The 23,478-nt window shown below is 56.0% G+C and overlaps 6 protein-coding genes across 6 annotated transcripts; 4 read left to right on the top strand and 2 right to left on the bottom strand.

The window, feature by feature from the left end:
* Positions 1-4,601: 4,601 nt before the first annotated feature.
* Positions 4,602-6,063, top strand: TRIREDRAFT_124222 (CaaX-protease; the record flags this gene model as incomplete). The annotated part of the gene is made up of 3 exons (XM_006969725.1): positions 4,602-4,945; positions 5,055-5,450; positions 5,584-6,063. Exons 1-3 carry the CDS (start codon positions 4,889-4,891, stop codon positions 6,061-6,063), a joined length of 933 nt encoding a protein of 310 aa, XP_006969787.1. The 5' UTR covers positions 4,602-4,888.
* A 241-nt stretch (positions 6,064-6,304) lies between these two features.
* Positions 6,305-7,997, bottom strand: TRIREDRAFT_82523 (uncharacterized protein). Its single transcript, XM_006969715.1, has 2 exons — positions 7,618-7,997; positions 6,305-7,522 (listed from the first exon to the last, which is right to left on the bottom strand). Exons 1-2 carry the CDS (start codon positions 7,650-7,652, stop codon positions 6,355-6,357), a joined length of 1,203 nt encoding a protein of 400 aa, XP_006969777.1. The 5' UTR covers positions 7,653-7,997; the 3' UTR covers positions 6,305-6,354.
* A 344-nt stretch (positions 7,998-8,341) lies between these two features.
* Positions 8,342-12,783, top strand: TRIREDRAFT_82519 (uncharacterized protein; the record flags this gene model as incomplete). The annotated part of the gene is made up of 5 exons (XM_006969724.1): positions 8,342-9,591; positions 9,653-10,222; positions 10,534-10,663; positions 10,710-11,032; positions 11,107-12,783. The coding sequence occupies exons 1-5, from the start codon at positions 8,461-8,463 to the stop codon at positions 12,781-12,783; spliced, it is 3,831 nt and encodes a 1,276-aa protein (XP_006969786.1). The 5' UTR covers positions 8,342-8,460.
* Positions 12,784-13,461: 678 nt separating this feature from the next.
* TRIREDRAFT_82516 (pentafunctional aromatic polypeptide) lies at positions 13,462-18,258 on the top strand (the record flags this gene model as incomplete). The annotated part of the gene is made up of 2 exons (XM_006969723.1): positions 13,462-18,120; positions 18,190-18,258. 2 exons carry the CDS (start codon positions 13,462-13,464, stop codon positions 18,256-18,258), a joined length of 4,728 nt encoding a protein of 1,575 aa, XP_006969785.1.
* A 660-nt stretch (positions 18,259-18,918) lies between these two features.
* On the top strand, positions 18,919-19,202 carry TRIREDRAFT_112427 (uncharacterized protein; the record flags this gene model as incomplete). Its single annotated transcript, XM_006969722.1, has 1 exon — positions 18,919-19,202. A coding segment is annotated over one exon (284 nt), but the record flags the coding sequence as incomplete, so codon positions are not given.
* Positions 19,203-19,549: 347 nt separating this feature from the next.
* TRIREDRAFT_23458 (uncharacterized protein) lies at positions 19,550-20,445 on the bottom strand (the record flags this gene model as incomplete). Its single annotated transcript, XM_006969705.1, has 1 exon — positions 19,550-20,445. Exon 1 carries the CDS (start codon positions 20,384-20,386, stop codon positions 19,550-19,552), a length of 837 nt encoding a protein of 278 aa, XP_006969767.1. The 5' UTR covers positions 20,387-20,445.
* Positions 20,446-23,478: the final 3,033 nt, after the last annotated feature.

Below are 23,478 nucleotides of genomic sequence, written 5' to 3'. Positions count from 1 at the left end.
GAGCATGCTATCTCTCGAGTACTCGGACTGCGCATGAGAAATGTCTGTTCCATCAGACTGGGTCCGTCGGTGTCCATGGACGATGTAGTTGGGGGCTTCCCTCTGTTCGGAGTCTGAATGCGAATGCGCCCGCGATTGATCATCAGAAGCTGATGCACCATCATAGACGACGTAGTTGGAGCCGGTGGGGAATAGTGAAGAAGTATCAAAATCCGACGCCATGGAGCCGCGGACAGTGTCCGGGCCGGAAGAGCTTTGCGCATACGTCTTGTAATTCGTGCGGTCCGACACCGTGTGGCCCGTCTTTTCAGACGAGAATGATTGCTTGGTGTTGAGGGTAAAAGCAGTGATGGGCTCTTCCTGGATCGCGATTTTGCTCGAGAGGTCGGGCTCTTCTTCCAGGAACGAAGGCAGGCGGGTAGGAGTGGTATCTGTGACATGGCTCAGTTGGCTGTCAACCTTGCGCAGTCCGCCAACCAGGCGATAGTCCCATGGTGAGGCTGAGTCGGAATCTTCTTCGGGGATTGAGGGAGTAAAGGATGCAGTCACAGACGTGCTGTCCTCGGCCAGGGTCGTCAAAGGGGAGCTGGGGCGGTCCTCACTAAAGATGCTTGAAGACTGTTGCCGATAGGAGGCGCTGGAAGCGACAGAGAAATGGGGGTTCGAGTCGGTGCGAGTAGAAACGAAGGAGTCGGTGCGAGAGGCTCGGGAGGATAGGGGAACGAGCGAGAAGGTCTTGTTGTCAGAATTAAGGTTGATATCGATGAATCTCTTGGGACGACGCTGAGCAGGGGCTGCAGCTTGAATTTCTGGCGACGGCGGCGATGTCAGGGTTCTGAGTGACTGTGATAGAGACTGAGATCGAGTCCTCGACCGTGTGGGCTCGAGCGTCTCGACGGAAGATGAGGCGCTTTCGAGGACCTTGCTGGCGCCAATGCTTGAGCTGCGTCGCTTGCCCGTCGAGGAGCGCGACGGACCAACGACGGTAGAGATGGAGGGCGGGGGACTCGAGGTCCTTGGCGATTCGTCGGCGGCGTGGATTTCGACATTGTCCGGTCTTGAGGAGGAAGAAGGTTCAGGGTTGAAGAGCTCGGAGCCGCCGCTGAGTCTGGGCGGCGAGTAAGGCACCAGTCGGATCTGAAGCTTCTCACCCTGAGAGGACCGCTCGGAGTCGGGCGATTCGGACATCCTCTGCTCACTCAAAACGAGGGCTGGCTCATAACATTTGCCCAGCTAAACGCGGAAATGGCGAGATGTCGGCGCAGCTGTGAACGGATTTCGGCCTTGCAGGGCGTGAGCGTGTATAAGCCCAGTCTATCGTCTGGTGCGGAGGTGGCGACGCAGTCTGCTTGTATTGTGCTCAGGTTTTTATCTCCGAGAGTTTCGATTCGTCGTGGAGGGATGCTGCGAGCAGGTCGGGCTGCTGGCCATGCCAATTCGGATTGGACAGGCGATGCTCGCACAGAACAAGCAAAACGGCTGCCGCAGAGCACGAAACGGTGTCCGATGGCAAATATGCAGAGGAAAAACAAGAGCAGCTGAAACTGATTGGTCGCGTCTAACAAGTCGGCGGCTATTACGTTCGCAAAAGCAGATGAAAAATGAGAATCCAGGGGAAGAATCGAAGTGTAACCAAAAATCGAGCAGCGCGCTGAGAGGGCTGCAGGCGAGCTGTCAAAGAGTTTTACGGAGAGATCCGAAGTAGCGACTGAAAGGATTAAATATTAAAAAAGGGACGTGAAGCCGAGAGCAATAACTTCGTAGGTCGACGAGGACGACTCAAGACGGTCTGCAGCAGGAAAATTGGCGAAGACGAAGCGCGAAACGATGCCAGCCAAGGCGTGCGTACTGTAGTCCTAGGACGGACAGGGCAGAAAAGAGCGTAGACGGTCAGCGGGTAGAGAGCGACAGACGGACGGAGGAAAACGAGTGTGGAGGATGCGAAGAGAGAGCCGAGCAAGGCGGTTGACGGGGCACGAGATGCGGCCCGGGGGGGAGGCCCATGAAAAGGGGATATTTTTGCTTGGTGGTCGCAGCAGCAGCAACGGTAGCAACGGGCAATAGTCTGGCGGGCTCGGCGTGGCCTCAGCGCCTGGGGCTGGCTGGTTCGCGGCTCCGTAACAAATGGGCGGGCTGGTTGCTGACCCGCAGAGTTTGCGCTGCTGCTGCTGGTGGTGATGCGGTTGCTTTATGCAAGGCGACCGCCGTGGGTGAGACGTGGAGCTGGTGAGTCTCGGTTGGGAGATGAAGGTGATGATGGTGATGATGTTGTTGTTGTTGTTTATTTTTTATTTACTATTTCTTTGTTGTTGTTGACTTTTTGGCAGCTCTCGTGATCGCAGTTTCCATAGAATTGAGTTTTGGTCGAGAAACTCTGTTCCTCGGGCAAGAGCTTCCTCTGCTCTCAAGGCTCCTTCCGAGTGCTTTCTGCCAGCGCTCGTACCTGCGCCGAACGCGAATATACAAGGGCTCCCCAGCACAAACATGGGGCCTTGTCGGGTACCTACCTATGTACATACAATCTCCGGCCAGGTTCAGTTCTAGAGGTTGCCATGGAAGACAGACAGACGGAAGACGAGAGCTTCAACCTTGACCGCCTGCTTAGGTACTCAGGTGATAAACCAAGGCAAGGTAGTATCTGCAGGTACTCGTGCTTGTGTCTCATCTACAGCGCCATCCCTCTTCATTGTCTTGTCTCTCTCTTCCCTTGTCTTCACCTGTCTCGTCCCTTGCAGACTTTGATGCAATGTCAAGCTCCGAGAGAAGAGGATCCTGCGCTGACTGTGTCTGGCGGCGGATCCGCTGGCTAGAGACAGAAAAGACAACGCAATCAGAGGCTCCTACTGGCCGGGCCTATCGCGCAGATGCAGGGGTGCCCTTCGTTTCGCAGACGACAGAAGCAGGCACAAGCAGGACAGAAGCGCCGCTAGCTGGGCCACCTGCAGGGGAAGACGCAGGTCCGAGCTCCCCAGAGATTCCGGAAGAAGCCAGAGGCGCAACTGGGCGAGCAACAGCGGCGAAGCAAACGGCGAGAGGCCAGGAATTGTCGGCAGCCGAGGGCGCCTGGACTCGTGCGAAAAGGGCGCGCGCTCTCTCTCTCTCTCTCTGGGCGAGGCTTGAAGCCATCGCGATCGCTGCTGGAGTCAGGCACCACAAGGGCAGAGTTAACCAGATCGGTGGCTAGCATGAACTCTGCGGGCTGCTAGCGGTGAACTACTGAGATGAAGGGATCCCGAGCTGGGGAGCTGTGGCCGAAGAAGCGGAACGGTGCCTGGGAAGGCCCGGCTTGTTGGAGAAGGGCTCCGTTTCGCCATTGCTCAGCCGTGGAATGTTGACCAAACTGCCAGCCAGGCCTCGATTATTACGGCGTACTACTGCTTGTACACACATACAGCACGAGTCCATGCAATCCCAGCATCGGACCAACTGGTCGGGATGGGTACGAGTACTAGTACCACGAAGCCAGACCAGGCTCTCTCTCCTCTGCTCTGAGGTATTTAATTCGACTGGCCAGGCTCGACGTTGTATGCGCAGGTTGAGCAACACGCGAGCGTGGCGCAGGCATCCTCTGCCCTGCACGCTGTGAAATTACAGGCACAGGCAGATGCATGCACATGCAGCTGCATATGCAGACAAACAGCTTCAGGATGCTCTGCGCTGCGTCTGTTCTGCTGCGGCCATTTGACGCCTCGTGTATCCCCCCGCCCGACAGGCATGTACTCTGTCAAACAGGCGCCTGATGGTGTTGCGTTCATGAGTATGTATGTACTCCGTGATTCTTGAAACTCCCATCGACTGCAGAGGCGGATGCTGACCATGATGCTGATAGGCAAACAGGCAGTCCACTGGAATGGACTTGTGTCCATGCGCGAACACTTGGGCGCTCGAGATTGGATGCTGGTAGACGCTAGGAAGCAACAGCCAGGCTCAACGTTGAGAGCGACATGCGAGAATGAAACGCTGCTGGGGGGGTTGCAATCCTTGGCGTCTGGCGGTTGACTTTGTGTCAATTGAAGCGGTTGGCGATCTGATCAACTGCGTAGGTATCTTCCGTTGACGCCATATACCTACCTTATCCACCAACGTGCCTCCAGGTAAATAGGGTATGAAGTCTTGTGAGGTTTCAATGAGGCCGTATCGGGATCCCTGCCAGCTCCATGTTAGTTCAACAGCAATCATCACTCCGATCTACCCCAGAGTGGTAGATGGACCTCAGTCGGATGACCCAAACAAACACCACAAACGACAGGGAATAACAATGAACATGACAATAACAACAACTGACTCAGTCATCAACTTATAGGTTATCAATCTTGAGGGTTGTTTCTTTTCTTCAAACCTGGCATAGAGTTTTGGAAGAGCAGCGAGCCGCCACCCAATGGAACTACTAACCGCTGTTCTTAGTGTTGCGCACCAAATGCAGGAACCCATTGTTCCATGAGCCTAGCCGAGACAAAATGCCATTCTCTTCAGCCTCAGCTGCTGGGCATCCCACAATGGAAACGAGGCCTTTGTCCTCTCAAGACATCGTCAATTGATAAACCACCGCTCCTCCCATTGTGTTGCATACCTCATACCGTTACCCATCAGTCGTCCCAGACATGTCCTGCGTCACTGCATTCCCCGCATAGGGCTGCGATTCCTCCATAGCTGCGGCGTCCCCTCTTTTTTTTGCTCTGTTTTTTGTCTTCGTGTCTCTTCAAGCTGTTGTTTTCTTTTTTGAGGCTCGCTTTTCCAAAAACGCGGCATCACATGCGGTCGTTGAGCCTCCTCCTCTCTCTCTCCGTGCCTGACAGTGTCTCACCTTGTATATTCTGTCATATTGCGTGTCTGATATCATTTGTGAGAACTTCAGTTTGGGACATCATCTCTTCTGGTCTCATCAAATATGGCTCCTCCTCCATCATCAGGTGCACTCACCCAGCCCCAAGCCTTTGGTCTCTTGGTAAGCAGTAACGCCCTGGACAAAAAACTCTCTTCGACTCGTGCGGGCGTCACTAATCTATCATGCTTTCCTGCCGTTGTCGGGGCGGGAAGCTTGATGAGGACAACAGGCGGCGTATACCCTCGTCTACGTGCTCCCTCTGTACGCCTCGCCGCAAACGCGAGCCTCTCCCGGCCGCTCAAGAGACGCCCCCGAGGCCATTCGCGCCAGAATCACCGCCGTCTCGCTGTCCACGACTGCGTGCTCCCTCGCGACGCTGCTCCTCTTGCCCCATGTCTGCGATGCCACGGCGGCGGCCACCAGCTGCAGCCCGTTGCGGCTCATGGGCTACTGGCCGGTTGGGCTGGCTGAGACGCTCAAGAGCTGCCTCCTGACGGGCTTGCTCTTTGCCGCGCCGCTGTACGAGGCTCTTGTGATTGACGGCGGCTGGAGAGAATGGATCTCTGGATTCCAGCCGCTGCGGGACATTTGGGCTGAATGGCCTGCTTGGCGAAACCTGGTTGCTGTGAGTTGTGTGCCCTTTGAGCATTACTGATGAATCGAAACGGCTCTGGGTCAATCAATTGGCCCTCTCTCTCCAATTCTATGCATCTTCCGCGTCTTCTTTCCTGAGGGCTCATGCGTTCGTCTCACTGCAGGGCCCCGTCACCGAGGAGTGTCTCTTCCGCTCCGCCGCCATCCCGCTGCTGCTGGTCGCAGGCTCCAGCCTGAGTAGAATCATCTTGCTGTCCCCCGTCGTCTTTGGCCTTGCGCACCTGCACCACTTCTACGAGTTCCGCGTCACGCACCCGCAGACGCCCCTGGTGGCCGCCATCGCCCGCTCCGTGCTCCAGTTCTCGTACACGTCCGTCTTTGGGGCCTACGCAAACTTCCTCTTCCTGCGGACGGGCTCGTTGCTTGCCGTCGTTGTCGTCCATGCCTTTTGCAACTCCATGGGCTTGCCTCGCGTCTGGGGCGCCGTGCAGCCGTATTGGCTCTCCGAGGATGACGCTGCTCGGCCCGCCCGCGTGATTCTGTGGTCGGGCATCTACTACGCGTTGCTTGTTGGAGGCTCGGTTGCTTGGTGGAAGAATCTCTATTTTCTGACAGAGTCACCACTTGCTCTGGCTGTGTTCTAGCAGACAGTTTCTAGCATTCGCTGTTCCTCCCATAACATGGCGCGTCCGGCTATCAAGAAAGGCGAAAGACTAAAGTGTGAAAGGAGTAGAAACAGTTTCTCTACTTCCGTGTGGTGTACATTATCCATACCCGTTTCAAAGACAAACTCCTATTCGAGGCTACGTCCCTGGCAGTGTCATCGTGAAATTTGTATGTTGCCATTCTATGTCTCGCTAAGCCTTGCACACCAGGCTCGTACTGCTTTGGAGTGGCAGTCTCCGCCTCAGCAAAGAAAGAATATAACTCATACTCTAGATCCTCGTATCCCTGCTAAGGCTGCGGAGAGACCCTTCCTTGGTGTACTCATCGTCGCCCAAAGGTCGACGGTGTCGTAGAGTAGCCTGTTCCCGGCCATCAGCCCCCACTGAGGAATCTCTCTCTTTGCCCTTGGAGAGGCCAGAAGAAGCTGCACCCCCATCTGCCATGGCATCGTCGGGCCCTCTGGTGTTCTTTTTCCTGGGCCACAGGCTCGGCAGCGCAATCTGCTGGAATCGTGGCTCCACTGCCCGCTCATCAAACCATCTGTGCAGCCGAGACTCGATCAGCTGTGCGATTTTGGGCACGTCTTGGAGCCGCGAGCGGCTCCCGAGCAGGCTCCTGATGGAAAAGTCTAGCCGGTAGTCGTCGAGGAAGTTGAATGCCATCATGGTCGGAGTGGACTGGGAAGGGTTGCTCGGGATGAACGATATAGACAGCGTGCCGCTGAACCTCACCACCGAGACGGACAAGGCTACCGGGAGGACCGCAGACAGCTTTTTGGGATAGTTGAGGAGGAGCTTCGTCTCTACTGCGAGGGTGAGCATGTCGCTGAGGTCGACGTCCATGCGGGCCTGGAGGCGAGTGCCGTCGCGGGCGGCGGTGGCGGGATCAAACTTTGCATGGCTGCCCAGGCTGATGCCGTCCTCGTCGACGGGGATGATGCGGCAGTTGCTGAGGATGGGGAACTCCTCGCCCAGGCTGAGCTCGGTGACGCGGATCTCGTCGACAAAGTCGGGCCGCGAGTCGCCGTTGAGCGTCTTGGTGAGGGAGTTGAGGATGGCGTCGTCGTGCTGGGCGTCGCTGCGGAACTGGGCAATGGTCTGGGCGATGAGCACGTTGAACCAGTCGAGGCTCTCGGGCTGGTGGCTGTCGACGTTGTAGTACGTCTTGCTGAGGATGGAGCCGATGGTGAGCGTCGGCGGGCTGCGCAGGACCGTCGACTTCTTGCGGTTGAGCGGCTGGCCGACGCGCTGGCTGGGCGAGCGGAGGCGCAGCAGAGACTGCTTGTGGGCGAGAGTCCGCGATCTTCGCTCCGTGGCTCGGAGCGAGGCGGCCACGTCGGGCGAGGGGGCCTCGCCGAAGATGAAGAATTTGATGAAGGCGGCTAGGATGAGGACAACAGAGAGCTGGCCTACTATGAGGCCTTGAGTGAAGGAGAGCCTGTTGTGTCCATATGACCCGAGGGAAAGGGGGGGGAAAGGGTTAGTACTAGTTTTGATAGTGAAGCTTTTCATGAAGCAGAGGAACAGGCTTACGTTGGTTCATGCCGAGCTGGGCAAGAATCCGCCATTCTCGCTATAACTGACGGTTCTCACTCATCCAGTCAAAGCCAGGGCATTATTTGAGTAAAATAAAGTAGAAATTGGATGCTCAGTAGTGGGCAGTTGCAAGATTAAAGGCGAATTTGATCAAGTTGAGTCTGATCGAAGCATCATGATATCAACGGTTCAGGTGGATGTACGTACCTTCATGAATGGGACAGCTTTTACGCATTCGAGCAGAAGTAGCCAATCAGGTGCCGCGAAATACCCACAGTCTTCGGTACCTTTCCATCAGCGATGGAGCAGAAAGAAGCAGCTGCAACACGCTTTACTTGGAGTATTTTGAGAAGGTGACAAGGAGCAAACAGAATTGAAAGGCTTTATGTATTCAAAAAAATTGAATCTAATCTGCTCTCGAATTCCTCTGTTCGCATTAACTAACTAGACTCTCAAGGCATGGAAAGACATGCCCTTAATGCCCTCATAGAAGGTACCTGGCACGCCAGCTTCTTGCGCTAGTCCCGACGCGGCACTAGTCCGTCGAGCTTCACCCCTACGGCAGGCAGTTGTTCCGCCCTCCGCCTTACCTCATTGGGCACTCACCTCTCAGGTGCACAGTGAGGTCACTCCCGCCCTCCGTAACACGTCTCCAGCTTATTGATTAGTAGTGAACGCAACGCTCTCACCAAAAGGAGTGTGATATCGGATCCTCATATGATACACACCGACGCCGAGCTCGGATCGCTTCTTGTCTTCCGGGCCACTGCGAATACCATACAACCCTTTCGACGGATGATATCATGTAGCTAGCGGCAAAGCAGCAAACACGTCATCATCATGGATGTCTCACAAGCCGTCGCCGGATACATCTCCAAGATGATGCTGTCCTCGGGCGATGCCTCATCTTCAAAGATGAAGGTCCTCTTGCTAGATAGAGAGACCATCTCCATCGTGTCAACAGCCATCACACAGTCCTCGCTGCTCGAGTACGAGGTCTATCTCATCGACCGCCTGGACAACGCCAGCCGCGAAAAGATGCGCCATCTTCGCTGCATCTGCCTGGTCCGTCCCTCGCCCGAGACCATTCAGCTGCTCATCGACGAGCTCCGAGACCCAAAGTACGGAGAGTACTACCTCTTTTTCACAAATGTAGCCAAGAAGTCGGCCCTGGAGCGGCTCGCCGAGGCGGACGACCATGAAGTCGTCAAGGTCGTCCAGGAGCACTTTGCCGACTACATCGTCATCAACCCAGATCTCTTCAGTCTCAACATGACCCTTCCGCAGCACCGGATATGGGCCGGTGGCCCGGACAAGTGGAACCCCGATTCTCTGCAGCGTTGCTCGGAAGGCCTCCTCGCCGTTCTCCTCTCCCTTAAGAAGAAGCCGCTGATCCGATATCAGAAGAGCAGCCCTCTTGCTGCAAAGCTGGCGTCTGAGGTACGATACCTTATGACAAAGGAAGACCAGCTGTTTGATTTCCGCAAAGTCGACACGCCTCCTATTCTTCTCATCCTGGACCGCAGGGAGGATCCGGTCACACCCCTCCTAACGCAGTGGACCTACCAGGCCATGGTTCACCATCTGCTCGGGATCAAGAATGGCCGGGTTGATCTTAGCGACGTCCCAGACATCAGGCCCGAGCTCAAGGAAATTGTTCTCTCCCAAGACCAGGACCCTTTCTTCAAGAAGAACATGTTTCTAAACTTTGGCGACTTGGGCGGGACAATCAAGGAATACGTCGAGCAGTACCAGTCCAAGACGAAGAACAATGCCAACATCGAGTCAATATCAGATATGAAGCGGTTTATTGAGGAATATCCAGAGTTTCGGAAGCTCTCCGGGAACGTAAGCAAGCACGTCACGCTTGTCTCTGAGCTTAGTCGGAGAGTTGCTGCCGAGAGTCTATTGGAAGTCAGCGAACTGGAGCAGAGCTTGGCTTGCAATGACAACCATGGTTCCGATCTCAAGGTAATTGAATGATATATGCGGCCGACAAGCGACAATGACCGAGGCTAACTCATGCCATTAGGCCGTACAAAGAATAATCCAAGCTCCCAACATCTCGGCGGGAAGCAAAGTTGGTGTTGTGGCTCTATATGCCTTGCGCTACCAGAAACACCCCGGGAGTGCTCTCCCCATGCTCATGGACCTTCTTGTTGCGGCTGGCAACGTCTCTCCAAGACAAGCTGATTTAGTCAAGAAGGTCTTGGCCTATCACTCTTCATTACACACTTCGGACTCCCGAACCGGCATCACAGATATATTCGACTCCGCCGGCATCTTCTCCGGCACGGCAAACCGATTTAAGGGCCTGAAAGGCGTGGAAAATGTGTACACGCAGCACAACTCGCTGCTAGAGGGCACCTTGCAGAACCTCATCAAGGGCCGGCTGAAGGAGCAGCAGTACCCGTTCGTGGATGACGGCAGTTCGACCAGAGACAAGCCGCAGGACATTATCGTCTTCATGGTGGGAGGTGTGACGTATGAGGAGGCCAAGATGATTGCTGGAGTCAATGCTACGATGCCCGGCGTGCGCGTGGTTCTTGGTGGCACGACGGTTCATAATGCGACGACGTTTCTGGAGGAGGTTGAGGATGCCGTATCATCTTGGGCATAAACTGGACTGGAGCGGATGATTTGACGAGCGAATAGCCCTATGATTTCGCAGCTACATATATAATATAATATCTGAGACTTCCTGACGAGCCTTCCACTTATTGCGAAATGTGTGAGAACATCGTCTCTCGAAGTATCATTGACGTTGTAGGAGGCGATACGTCATATGCATCTATCCACAAATATGCATCTATCCAAGATCTTTATCGATAAAAATTATTGCGACCATTCCCTCCAGATGGCAAATCTAGCAGGCGAAACTTGTCGACGCAGGATGGTTTTCTTGCCGGGGAGCATGCAATAGTACCAGTGGTAGATGAATGCAAGATGAGTGCCTTATTGCGTCCTCGGTCGTTTCACTGGCGCCCGAGTTGGGGACGACGTCGGTTTGCTACCGTGAGCGACAGGCATAGGTGCGTCGCCAGTTTCTTTCTACTACCGATGATGTGATCCTTGGAGATCTCGGCGAGGAAGAGAGAGAGAGAGAGAGAGACAGAACAGCCAGCTAATTGTTGCCAACGAAAATAGAGCATTTGATGTCGTCGTCATAGGCGGTGGCCATGCCGGCGCCGAGGCATGCGCTGCTGCTGCGAGAGCCGGTGCGCGGACGGCGCTGGTGACGCCCAAGATGGACAACCTGGGCACATGTTCCTGCAATCCGAGCTTCGGGGGCATTGGCAAGGGCACCATTATCCGAGAGATTGATGCGCTGGATGGCTTGGCGGGGAGGATCATTGACAAGGCTGGCGTGCAGTTTCATCTGCTGAACCGGCGCAAGGGCCCGGCTGTCTGGGTATGTCTGGTTATCATTACGATCTGCTGTGTCCCGGCGGTTCACGGAGCTAATGTCCCCGTCTTGTGTAACAGGGTCCGCGAGCGCAGATTGATCGAGATCTGTACAAAAAGTACATGAGAAGCGAGCTCGAATCGTATCCGAACCTGTCCATTGTCCTCGAAAGCGTGTCGGATATCATCCTGTCCGAGAACGAAGGCTCAAGCAAAGGCGCCAAGGGCTCAATCGCCGGCGTCAGATTGGAAAATGGCGAGATCTTGCAGACCGGAAGAGTTGTCATCACAACCGGAACATTCTTGGGAGGCGAAATACACATTGGGCTTGAGGCCTATCCGGCCGGCCGCATTGGAGAGGCGGCGACGACGGGCCTGAGCAAGTCACTACGCGAAGCTGGCTTCCAGCTGGGTCGGTTGAAGACGGGAACACCTCCGCGGCTCGACAAGTCGACCATCAATTTCGACATTCTCCAGAGGCAGCTGGGCGACAACCCCCCCATCCCTTTCAGCTACCTCAACTCCCAGGTCGCTGTGCAGGACCAGCTTACTTGCAGCATCACATACACCAACGAGGCCTCGCACAAGATTGTTCGAGACAATCTGGAAAAATCGATTCACATTCGCGAAACAGTCAAGGGCCCGAGGTACTGCCCCTCTCTCGAGTCAAAGGTCATTCGGTTTGCGGATAAGGAGCGCCACATCGTCTGGCTCGAGCCGGAGGGCTTTGACAACCCAATCATCTACCCCAACGGCCTCTCCATGACGATACCCGCAGAGGCACAAGAGCAGGTCTTGCGCTCGATACAGGGTCTCGAGCAGGTCAAGATGCTGCAGCCTGGCTACGGCGTTGAATACGACTACGTCGATCCCCGCGGGCTCAAGTCTACTCTCGAAACGAAAGCCATCGGTGGCCTCTACCTGGCGGGCCAGATCAACGGCACCACGGGATACGAGGAGGCTGCCGGCCAGGGCGTCATAGCCGGCATGAACGCCGGCCGGGCTGCTCTCGGTCTGCCGGGGGCGTCGCTATCTCGATCAGACGGTTACATTGGCATCATGATTGACGACCTCATCACCAAGGGCGTCACGGAGCCTTATCGCATGTTCACGTCCAGAAGCGAGTTCCGCATGGCGGCCAGAGCGGACAATGCTGACCTCCGCTTGACCGAAAAGGGACGGGAATGGGGCGTCGTCTCGGACCACAGATGGAGCGTCTTTTCGGATGAGAAGCAGCAGATTGAGGATCTCACAAGGTCCCTTGCCGGCGTTTCCTTGGCGGCTGATGAGTGGAGCAGGGCAGGATTCCAGGTCAAGAAGAGCTCGCAGCGGCGCACCGGCATCGACATGCTGCGGCTTTCCAACACGGCCGAGCGGGTTCAGCTGGACCAGCTGAGCTCCCTCGTGCCCGAGGTCATGAAGTACCCGCCGCGGATCCGGGACAGAGTCGTCATCGAGGCGGCATACGCGCCGTACATTAAGATGCAGGCGGCCGAGCGCGGGCGGTTCGTCAACGACGAGAACATTCGCCTCCCGCTGGACCTGGACTACGACAGCATCCCCGGCCTGGCCCTGTCGGAGAAGGAAGTGCTGAGGAGGACGCGGCCCGAGACCCTGGCGCAGGCTCGCCGCGCAGAGGGCATCACTCCTTCGGGGTGCATCCGGCTGCTTGCTTACATTCGTCGCCAGGGGTCGTCGTCCACGACGGCGCCTCTGGGCTTGGAGGGAACGGAATCATTGGGCGTTGGCTTTTCATGAGGCATACTAGACTCGTATAGAGAATTGCGTCGGTAGAACTTGGACTGTATTTTTATTATTGGTGTAATTGGAGTTTCGGAGTACTAGTTGAGTAGGTAGGTAGATGGGAAGCCTGCAACTTGTATAGTACATATATATCCATCCCACATGAAGGAATCTATAACAGCAGCACTGTTCTCCTACTATAACCGAACGACTCCTTCATTCGGCAATGGATTCAAGGCTTACTACTTGTCTTAAAACAAGAAAATTTCTACACGCCTGTCAGATTATCGTACGCAGCAGAAAGAAACACGTGGAATCAGGAAAATGTAACCCTCCGTCTCGGAGTTGATGGGCAGTTGCATGCATGCATGTCCGAAAACGTGCCTATTCATAGAAATCCAGACTTAGCCCGATATCGGTATTAGTGACTCGATGAGCTGCATTTTGGAGTTTCAAGCCTTCACCCCACCAAAGAATTTCGAGACTTTCAGCCTACTAGCTCCCGCCCCAGGAAGAAGCTTCATTTTTTTTTTTCTCTCCCTCCCCTTCCTGGTTCTCTTTTCCTCTTCTTCCCTCTACTTGACTGTGTTGGCTTAAATCATCTTCTACACAAACCAGCCTCAACTGATTGGCACTGGTCCAGAGGCGGCGTCAATCGCCCTTTCAACGACCACCAGAAACCACCCCCCAAAAATGGCGGACGCAGCGAAAGCCCCTCCTCCTCCTCCCCAGACCATCTCGATCCTGGGCGAGCCAAACATCGTCGTCGACCATGCGCTGTGGCCCAACTACATCGTCCAGGACCTGACGCAGAACCTGGCGTCGTCGACGTACGTCCTCATCACCGACACGAACCTGTTCGACACGTACGTGCCCGCGTTCCAGCAGCGATTCGAGGCGCACAAGCCGAGCCCGGCGGCGCGGCTGCTCACCTACGCCATCCCGCCCGGCGAGGCGTCCAAGAGCCGGGAGACAAAGGCCGAGATCGAGGACTGGCTGCTGTCGCACCAATGCACGCGGGACACGGTCATCATCGCCGTGGGCGGCGGCGTCATCGGCGACATGATTGGCTATGTCGCGGCCACCTTCATGCGCGGCGTGCGCTTCGTCCAGGTGCCGACGACGCTGCTGGCCATGGTCGACTCGTCCATTGGCGGCAAGACGGCGATTGACACCCCCATGGGCAAGAATCTCGTCGGCGCCTTCTGGCAGCCGCGCCGCATCTTCATCGATCTCGCCTTTCTCGAGACGCTGCCGGTGCGCGAGTTCATCAACGGCATGGCCGAGGTCGTCAAGACGGCCGCCATCTGGGACGAGAAGGAGTTCACCGTCCTGGAGGAGTCGGCGGCCGCTATCCTGTCCAGCGTGCGCTCCAAGGGCCAGAACCGGCTGCAGCCCATCAAGGACGTGCTCCGGCGCATCGTCACCGGCTCCGCGAGAGTCAAGGCCGAGGTTGTCTCGTCCGACGAGCGAGAGGGCGGCCTTCGGAACCTGCTCAACTTTGGCCACTCCATTGGCCACGCCATCGAGGCGCTCCTGACGCCGCAGCTCCTCCACGGCGAGGCTGTGGCGATTGGCATGGTCAAGGAAGCCGAGCTGGCCCGCTTCCTGGGCGTCCTGCGGCCCGAGGCTGTCGCGCGGCTGGAGAAGTGCATTGCGTCCTATGGACTGCCCACCTCGCTCAAGGACAAGCGGGTCGTCAGCCTGACCGCGGGCAAGAAGTGCCCCGTGGATGTTCTGCTCCAGAAGATGGCCGTGGACAAGAAGAACGACGGAAGCCAAAAGAAGATTGTGCTGCTGTCGGCGATTGGCAAGACTTACGAGGCAAAGGCGAGCTCCGTCGACGACAAGTCCATTCGCATCGTCCTGTCCGACTCCATCGAGGTGTCGCCTGGCATCCCCGCCGACCTCCGCCTCACCATCACGCCCCCCGGCTCCAAGAGCATTTCGAACCGAGCCCTGATCCTCGCCGCTCTCGGCTCCGGTTCCTGCAGAATCAAGAACCTGCTGCATTCGGACGATACCGAGTACATGCTCTCGGCCGTCTCGACGCTGGGAGGCACATCCTACTCGTGGGAGGACGGAGGCCAGGTCTTGGTCGTTCAGGGTAACTCTGGCCAGCTCAAGGCCTCGGACGAGCCCTTGTACATTGGCAACGCGGGAACCGCTTCTCGCTTCCTGACGACCGTTGCGGCTCTGTGCGCGCCCACGGACACGGCGACCACCACGGTTCTCACCGGCAACGCGAGGATGAAGCTCCGGCCCATCGGCCCCCTTGTCGATGCCCTGCGGACCAACGGGGTTGCCATTGACTACCTGGAGCGGGAAAAGAGTCTTCCCCTCCGAATCAATGCTTCCAACGGCCTTGAGGGAGGCGAAATCGAGCTTGCGGCAACTGTTTCCTCCCAGTACGTGTCGTCCATCCTCATGGCGGCCCCCTATGCCAAGAAGGCCGTCACTCTGCGATTGGTGGGAGGCAAGCCCATTTCCCAGCCGTACATTGACATGACCATTTCCATGATGAAGTCGTTTGGCATTCATGTCACTCCCTCAGCCACCGAGCCAGACACCTACCATATCCCCCAGGGCGTCTACCAGAACCCGGCCGAGTACACTGTTGAAAGCGACGCCAGTTCGGCCACGTATCCGCTCGCGGTGGCTGCCATTACCGGAACCACTTGCACCATCCCCAACATTGGATCTAAGTCTCTGCAGGGCGACGCCCAGTTCGCCGTCAAGATCCTCGAGCCCATGGGCTGCGAGGTCCACCAGGATGACTACACCACGACCGTCACGGGGCCCAAGTCCGGAAACCTCAAGGCTCTGCCCAGCGTGGACATGACGACCATGACGGATGCCTTCCTCACGGCCACGGTCCTGGCAGCAGTGGCCGAGGGCACCACGGAGATCACCGGGATTGCCAACCAGCGGGTCAAGGAGTGCAACCGTATCCTGGCGATGAAGGACCAGCTGGCCAAGTTTGGCGTTGTCTGCAACGAGCTCGAGGACGGCATCCAGATCGTCGGCAAGCCCAGGGAAAGCCTGACGGCGCCCAAGGAGAGCATCCACTGCTACGACGACCACCGCGTTGCCATGAGCTTCAGCGTCTTGTCGCTCGCCGCTCCGGGCCCTGTCCTGATTACCGAGCGGGAGTGCGTCGGCAAGACCTGGCCTGGCTGGTGGGACGTCCTCTCTCAGCAGTTCAAGGCGAACCTGGAGGGCGTGGACACTGAAAGCAGCCGTGAGACCAAGCCCAAGGCCCCCGCCAGCATCCAGCGCTCCATCTTCGTCGTTGGCATGCGAGGCGCCGGAAAGACGACTGCCGGCAAGTGGGTTGCAAAGACGCTCGGCTGGAAGTTTATGGATCTGGACCACGAGCTCGAACGACGGGCCGGCAAGACGATTCCCGAGATGATTGCTGGTCCCCGAGGCTGGGAAGGGTTCCGAGAGGACGAAGTGGCCCTCTTGCGCGACGTCATCGCGGCTCACCCCAACGGCTACGTGTTCTCGTGTGGCGGAGGACTCGTCGAGACTCCCGCTGCCCGAGAGCTCCTCAAGTCGTACGGCGCCAATGGCGGCCTTGTGCTGCTCGTCCAGCGGGATACCGACCAGGTGGTCGACTATCTCAGCCAGGACAAGACGAGGCCGGCGTACACCAACGAAATCAGGGAGGTCTACGAGCGCAGGAGACCGTGGTACAGGGAGTGCAGCAACTTCCTCTACTACAGCCCTCACTCGCAGGGCTCTGCTTCGGTGGCTGAAGCGGAAATCCCGGAGGACTTCACCCGTTTCGTTTCGGTCATCTCTGGAAAGTCCAAGACGCTCGAGGCGGTCTCCAAGAAGAAGCACAGCTTTTTCGTCTCGCTGACGCTGCCTGATCTCAAGGACGCCGTCGACATCTTGCCTCGGGTCACCGCCGATTGCGATGCCGTGGAGCTCCGCGTGGATCTCTTAAAGGACCAGCAGCCGCAGGCCGTGATGAAGCAGGTGTCTCTGCTCAGGCATGTTACGGGCAAGCCCATCATCTTCACCGTGCGAAGCGAGTCCCAGGGCGGCAAGTTCCCCGATGGCAACAACGAGCTGCGCCTTGCGCTCTACCGCCTGGCGCTCCGCATGGGCGTTGAGTATCTCGACCTGGAGGTGACGCTGTCTGATGAGGTGCTTCAGCAGGTGCGAGAGTCACGAGGGCACACAGTCATCATCACCTCTCACCACGATCCCGCCGGCGCGCTGTCGTGGAAGAATGCCTCGTGGATCTCTGCCTACAACAGAGCTCTACAGTATGGCGACGTGATTAAGCTGGTGGGCACCGCTCGCAGCATCGAGGACAACTTTGACCTGATACGGTTCAAGTCGAGAATGCTGGCGGCCCAGCCCACGCCAATCATTGCGCTCAACATGGGCTCAGCTGGAAAGCTCAGCCGTGTCCTCAACGGCTTCCTGACGCCCGTCTCGCACCCTGCCCTGCCCTTCAAGGCTGCCCCCGGACAGCTTTCCGCGGCCGAGATCCGCCAGGCCCTGTCCCTGCTGGGCGAGATTGAGCCAAAGAGCTTCTACCTGTTCGGCAAGCCGATCAGCAAGTCGCGATCGCCCGCTCTTCACAACACCCTCTTCGGCCAGGTCGGCCTGCCGCACGAGTACAAGCGTCTGGAGACGGACAAGGTGGAGGATGTCGTCGAGGTGCTGCGCAGTGCCGACTTTGGCGGTGCATCGGTCACGATCCCGCTGAAGCAGGACATTATGGCACACCTCGATGACTTGACGGAGGCGGTCAAGATCATTGGCGCCGTCAACACTGTGATTCCCACGGCCGACGAGTCCTTGGGCGGCCGCCAGAGACTGACCGGCGACAACACGGACTGGAAGGGCATGGTCCACGTGCTCCGCAGCGCCGGCGTCAAGGCGCAGAGCGGCGATGCCAGTGCTGTCGTCGTTGGAGCCGGAGGCACGAGCCGCGCTGCCATCTTTGCGCTGCATTCGCTGGGCTTCAAGCCCATCTACGTCGTCGCCCGGGATGCCAGCAAGGCGCAGGGCCTCGCGTCGAGCTTCCCGGCCGAGTACGGCGTGCAGGTTGTTGCGAGCGCTGCCGAGGCCGAGGCCATCGCCAGCAAGCCCATTGTCAGCATCAGCACCGTCCCTGCCGACAAGCCGATTGACGCGGCCGTCGAGGAGATTCTCGGCGCCGTGTTCAAGGCGGCGGCGGCTTCTGACAACGTCCAGGGCCATAGCCGGGTTCTTCTCGAGATGGCTTACCATCCTCCGCGCACTCCTGTGATTCAGATTGCGGAAAAGGCGGGTGACTGGAAGACGATTACCGGACTCGAAGTTCTTGCTGCTCAGGGCTGGTATCAGGTATGCATCCCGCTCCCCTCTGCTCATGCCCCCTAAATGTGAAACCATTACTGACTGTATGATTTTCAGTTTGAGACTTGGACTGGTATCAAGCCGCTGTTCAGCGATGCGCTTGAGGCGGTCATTGGTAAGGAGTAGGGAGCTCAGTAGATGTTGCATCCTTGATATATAGTGCAAATAGGACTCGTTGTCTATAGGATTCATTGTGGCCGTACCGTACCGCCTCGCTCAAAGTATCGAATCATCGCTTGACGTAGTCTCTAGGAGTGTTTCCTCATTCCCATAGACAAACCACGTTCCTCGAGATGCAAGGGCTACTGGTTCTAGTTCTATAAGCCGGTAATGTGAGTTTCAATCACGAAGGCAGATACGCACCAACCGTGGCTCTCACGCAATTCACTGTGTCCCAGCTGTTCCTATTGAAAACATACCATCTCTCAGCATCAACATTGCCGTCTAGAGAGTCAATTTCTAAAAGATGAGGCAGACAAAAGGCTTTTTAGATGAGACGAGTGACGTGTGGTGAGCGGTGTGAACGAGGGAGGCAGGCACCCTCCAGCAGCTAGCTTCCCGATATCATTATTGTCACCAACTTAATTTTCCTCAGTCTCTCTTTTGTTTCTCCTCCATCACTTTTCCAATCCCATCTTCTCAACTATCAGTGGTGAAGCAACGTTTCAATCCAGAGTATCGATGCCAATTGGTTCGGCTGCAGTGGCTGTGCCATGCTCATAAAGGGCCGGACTGGCCTGTTTTCAGCGAACCTCCCAGAAAGACAGACAGACAGACAGAATCATCATGGCCACGCTTCTCTTTCTCGTCTCGTCAACGACCCTTCCATCAAGAGTCTCTAGACTCAAAGATTCTCAAGATATTCTACTATGCTACATCTCAAAAGTTCTGACCAGACCCTTTCAACTTCACCGGACAATCTCAACGTCTAGCCCCTGGAGTGCGGCGCCAGGCGTTACAAGAGCAACCCACAGAATGGAGAAGCCATCTCGGAAACGCCAGGCCAACCGTGACAGCATGGGCGATGCCGTCTTGAACGAGCGGCCGATTCTGCCGCCTGATGCCGAATGGTAGGTACGCCGAACGGGAAAGTATACTTGTTTAGATGGACATGAACGAATGTGCGGTTCTGGAGGCAGCCTTAGTCTTAAGGCCATCGTTTGTCTGTTGAACTCGACTAAGTAACTAGGGATTGTCACTCTTATAGGTAGCGTCGGTGCCCGTTGAGGTCGGAGCAGAGTCGTACAACGTTTTGCCTGTTTATTGTTGCTAATTCTTACGGATGTAGCCAACTTCTATCCTTCTATGAGACCCCAGTCTTCGCCATCGCTCGGTCTAAAAAGCCAGTCCCATGCCAACAATCACAAGACATGAAGTTTGCTGATGCAGTCATTATCCAAACTCCAAGCCTCGTCCTCTATTTCACCTCGGCATACGCCTCCAGCCCGTCATGCAGCCTCCCAAATACACCGTCATGCCAGCTCCTGACCACCTCCCAATCGCTCTCAGGCAAACACATGGATGACATTCTCAACCACGCGCCGACAATGAAGTCCGCATAGCTCGCCTGCTTGCCCAGCAGAAACGGCCCGCTGTCATCTCTGCGATAAAGCTTGGCCAGATCGCCCAGCGCGGCCTCAAACGACTGCATGAACTTGTCGCGCGCCTCGCTGGTCAGGGTAAAGTCGTCCCAGGACTTGACGCCCGCGCGACGGATGAACTCGGCCTTGGTCTGCGCTTCCGTCTCTGGATCAAAGGCCATGCGGCTCACCATGAGCGGGACGTGAGAGGTGAAGGCGGCGTCGACGTTTGTGTTGAAGCGGTAGTACTCTGGATGCCCGCCGTCTGCGCGCTCCGACAGCGGCACGGCGAGGGCGTAGCCCGGGTCAAAGGCATAGTCAAGCGTCTGCTCGGGGAACAGGTCGCCGCCGCCAGAGTCGGGATACGTGCGCTGCAGGTAGACGGCAATGTCAAAGGAGTCACCAAGAACGGCGCCCGTGGAGTCGTCCTTGATGACGGGCAGGGTGTAAAAGTCGGTGCCGTCGGCAAACTTGCGGCAAGCGGGCAGGCCGAGCTCGCGGCGGGCGTGGGGGATGTCGGGCATGCGCACCCAGGAGGTGGTGTATGGGAGGCCCTTGAAGTTGAGGGCGAAGCGGCTCTTCCAGGGGTTGGGCGAGAAGCAGTGTTTGGTGACGGGTGGTTTGTGGGCGATGTCGTAGAGGGTGATGGGGGGTGAGGGTGTTGATGATTCCATTGTGGTTGGGTGGCTTGGTGGTGAGGTTATCGTGATGGAGTCCAGATTGGAGGTTTTCGAGGCGGGTTGAAGGCTCTTTGGTTGCTTGGTTGGAGCAAAGGAAGATGGTTGATCAGAGCGATGAAGATTGTTTATATCGGTTCTGCAACGTCCATGTCACTTCAGATCAGGGACACAGGGGCTAAAGGTTTAGGAACGGATGCTATTGGATGACCTGGCATGTGGAAGATGTCATTGCAAGGCCCCCGGATGGATGCCTTCCCCACAGCTGCTATACACACACAGGATGATGTGTCGATCTCGGAAGAGTATTATCCAATCCCATTCATGCCTTTTGCCATTACCTTTTACGGTAAGTCATTTCCCAGCTGACGGCACAGCCTTGTCTTGACTGACACAACATTCTATTCCATCTTCATCTGGTGCTACCATGACATGACACTAGATGACATGACATGGGATTGCCCGCGGTTGGCGATGAGTCAAGCAAAAGAGTCATTGACGAGTCAAGCCAGTCTTGACGCATCTCTTTTTTTCGGTCAAGGCGGCTCTTCGGCTGGCTTCGGCTGGTCGGGGTGGGGCCGTCTGGATACGCGTACAGGTCACAAAGGGAGAGTTACAAAAGGTAGGTACCTGAATATCTGCTAATGCTCCAGAGTCTTCCACAGGGAATGAACAGGTCCAGTACGTTCCAGATACTAATAAACAAGACAATTTGCAGGCTTCAGCCGGATTCAACATGTTCAAATTTGCTCATGTCTCACCGCAGGGCAGTTTGATGGTGTGAGTCACTTCAGGACGTGTGTACCATGTCACCGTCTTGTAATTCCATACCTAGGTAGGTTCCTGGGCAGGGGCTTGGCATCCTTGATCTTTTTGGGCGTAATATCATCTCTTCTTTGATCTGATGGCTTGAAGCAATGAATATATGTCCTGGTAACAGCTGTGCTAGACGCTGCTTGATTGGTGGCATGAGCCCGAGTTTGCAAAGACTGCAGATCGCAGAACAGGACACAATGAAAGTCGGGTTGACGACGAGAACCAAGATAAGCCTGCCATACTCCATTTTCCTTGAATACCCGTTGCCGATGGTTCCATTTGATCCTTTTGAGGAGCCCCCTTCTTCACATTATTGTCGTAGAATGGAGGTGTCTCTGCGCCTCGCATCGCGCCAGCCTCTTCTAGATATTAAGTATTGTTTCACAAGACTTGCTCCCCGGCGACACCAACAGAGTCCAGGGCAAATTTCAGATTAGAAGTCTGGCCCCTACAGAAGCGGTGGAGGAGAGGAGAAATTGGGGGTTGGCTGTGTGTGCTCTGTTTGGGAATTGGCAGCCGTATAATCCCTTCGCTCTGAGGGCAGATGTTCGATTGTTCTCACTTCTTGACCACCCCTGTAGAGTATTGGGTGCTCCAGGGCCCCATGACAGCCAAACGCAGTAGAGTCGTGCCAAGATGATCGCGAAATTGATCGGTTTCGACCTTGGCCTCTGTACTATGGTTGTTGAGTAGCTGCAGCATGAACAAGGCTAAAGGGCGTCTCTTCTGGCCGCGAGCTGCTCATCGAGATGAATTAGATTGGACATTGTTGAATGCTTCAGCCAAAGCCAGTCGACGTAACGTAAGCTTGGGATTAGCACCCAAGAGCGGCAGCAACCACGGCGTAGTCCTCAAAGCGATGGCTTGCATGAGTGCCATCATGCGGCTCTGGAGAGCCGCCTCGAGACTCGGAAACATGCGAACGGTGGCAACAGTCTCGTCGAACTCCGCTTGCCGCCGAGTGACGTGCATAATAAATCGCGCGAGCAGTGTCGGGAAGAGAAATGCACATGCTGGAGAAGACACAGGTTGACCAAGTGGCGTCCAGCACAGATGAAAGCAGATGGTCAAGGATCTCGCTGCAGCGATATATTTGATTCGTGAGATGGAGTATCGTCTACTCTACTCTCAGGTCCCTAGCTGGAAGATCTCCTTTGCGGTAGACATAGGACAGCGAGGACTCGCATTGAGGGTCAGCAAATCCTTGGCTGTCGTGAGGCTATTCACTGAGTTAAGCTTTCTCGCCGTGTATTATGGATCCTCCGGCATGGAGAGTCATAGAAGTATTGCGCTGCCATCAACAGTCGAAGAGTATGGGTCTTCCTCCCTATATGTTGGAGAGATTTGAGTGGCTCCCAGTCACCACCAAAGCAAGCCTGTGCCACAGGTGGCAGGCAATGAGGTGGAGCAGTCGATCAATGGAGTCTCGAGAGCCTGTGAAGACGTCCCCCTATACCTCAGTACGACATCATCATGCCTGCTAGACCTGTCGTTCAGAACCAGCGCATGGCCGAAACCAGTGAGTTTCGTAAGAGCCTTAACCGGCCGATCGCAGGAGGTTAACACAAGCACATTGTCAAGCTTGACATGGTCGTGGACAATACGGCACTGGTGACGAGCACAGAGAGCCGAGGCCATATCGCTGGCAAGTTTTTCCACGCCCCATTGCGGAGATGGCGAAGTCATAGACTTCAATATTGCCAAAGAGTTCCCTTTGCCACATACTAAACGATGGCATACGGCATGACCTGGTCGTTGTTCATGTTCCAACCGTATCCGAAGACGTGAAGAACTTTTTGGAAAGTGTATCCGCAAAAGTCGAAGTCTTGAGATCTGAAGCTCTAGAACTACCGCCATCAGCCTCCGGTGACATTTCTTATCGCCCATTGAGGAGTTTGTATACAGATGCTTCATGGCAGGGACTCAAATACCCACGACACAGCGCCCTGGACCTCGAGATTGATGTCAGACTCCAGATGGCAGCATCACACGTTCAAGGGATGCCCCGGATCCTCGAAATAGTGGGTTCCCATCTCTTTCAGCACTCAAGGACGTGAGGAGCACGAGGGATCAATTAAGGGGCCTTGACTCTCGAGAAGTCTGGTTTCGCTCGCGTCCAGCCAAACTCCATCAAGAAACATCTCATCCGCCATGCAGAAAAGCGCTTGGGAGCTAAGATGGGCACAAAGTACCAGACCATCGTTCTGACTTGCTTGCGGGGAGACTTTCATTGTTCAAATGACACAAAAGAAGATTTGAGACTGCAGCAGGCC

The sequence above is a fragment of the Trichoderma reesei genome (genome assembly GCF_000167675.1).
Source record: "Trichoderma reesei QM6a unplaced genomic scaffold TRIREscaffold_39, whole genome shotgun sequence".
Taxonomy (NCBI): domain Eukaryota; kingdom Fungi; phylum Ascomycota; class Sordariomycetes; order Hypocreales; family Hypocreaceae; genus Trichoderma; species Trichoderma reesei.
The sequence above is the reverse complement of the archived record's forward strand: the minus strand, read 5'-3'. Positions and strand labels throughout refer to the sequence as shown.

What these genes read in the sequence shown, in the direction of transcription:
- TRIREDRAFT_82523 (XM_006969715.1), bottom strand. Translation starts at nt 7,652, where the DNA reads ATGGCGGATTCTTGCCCAGCTCGGCATGAACCAAC. An exon ending in CCAGCTCGGCATGAACCAAC is followed by an intron (nt 7,523 to 7,617) that starts GTAAGCCTGTTC and finishes TGGACACAACAG; the next exon opens with GCTCTCCTTCACTCAAGGCC.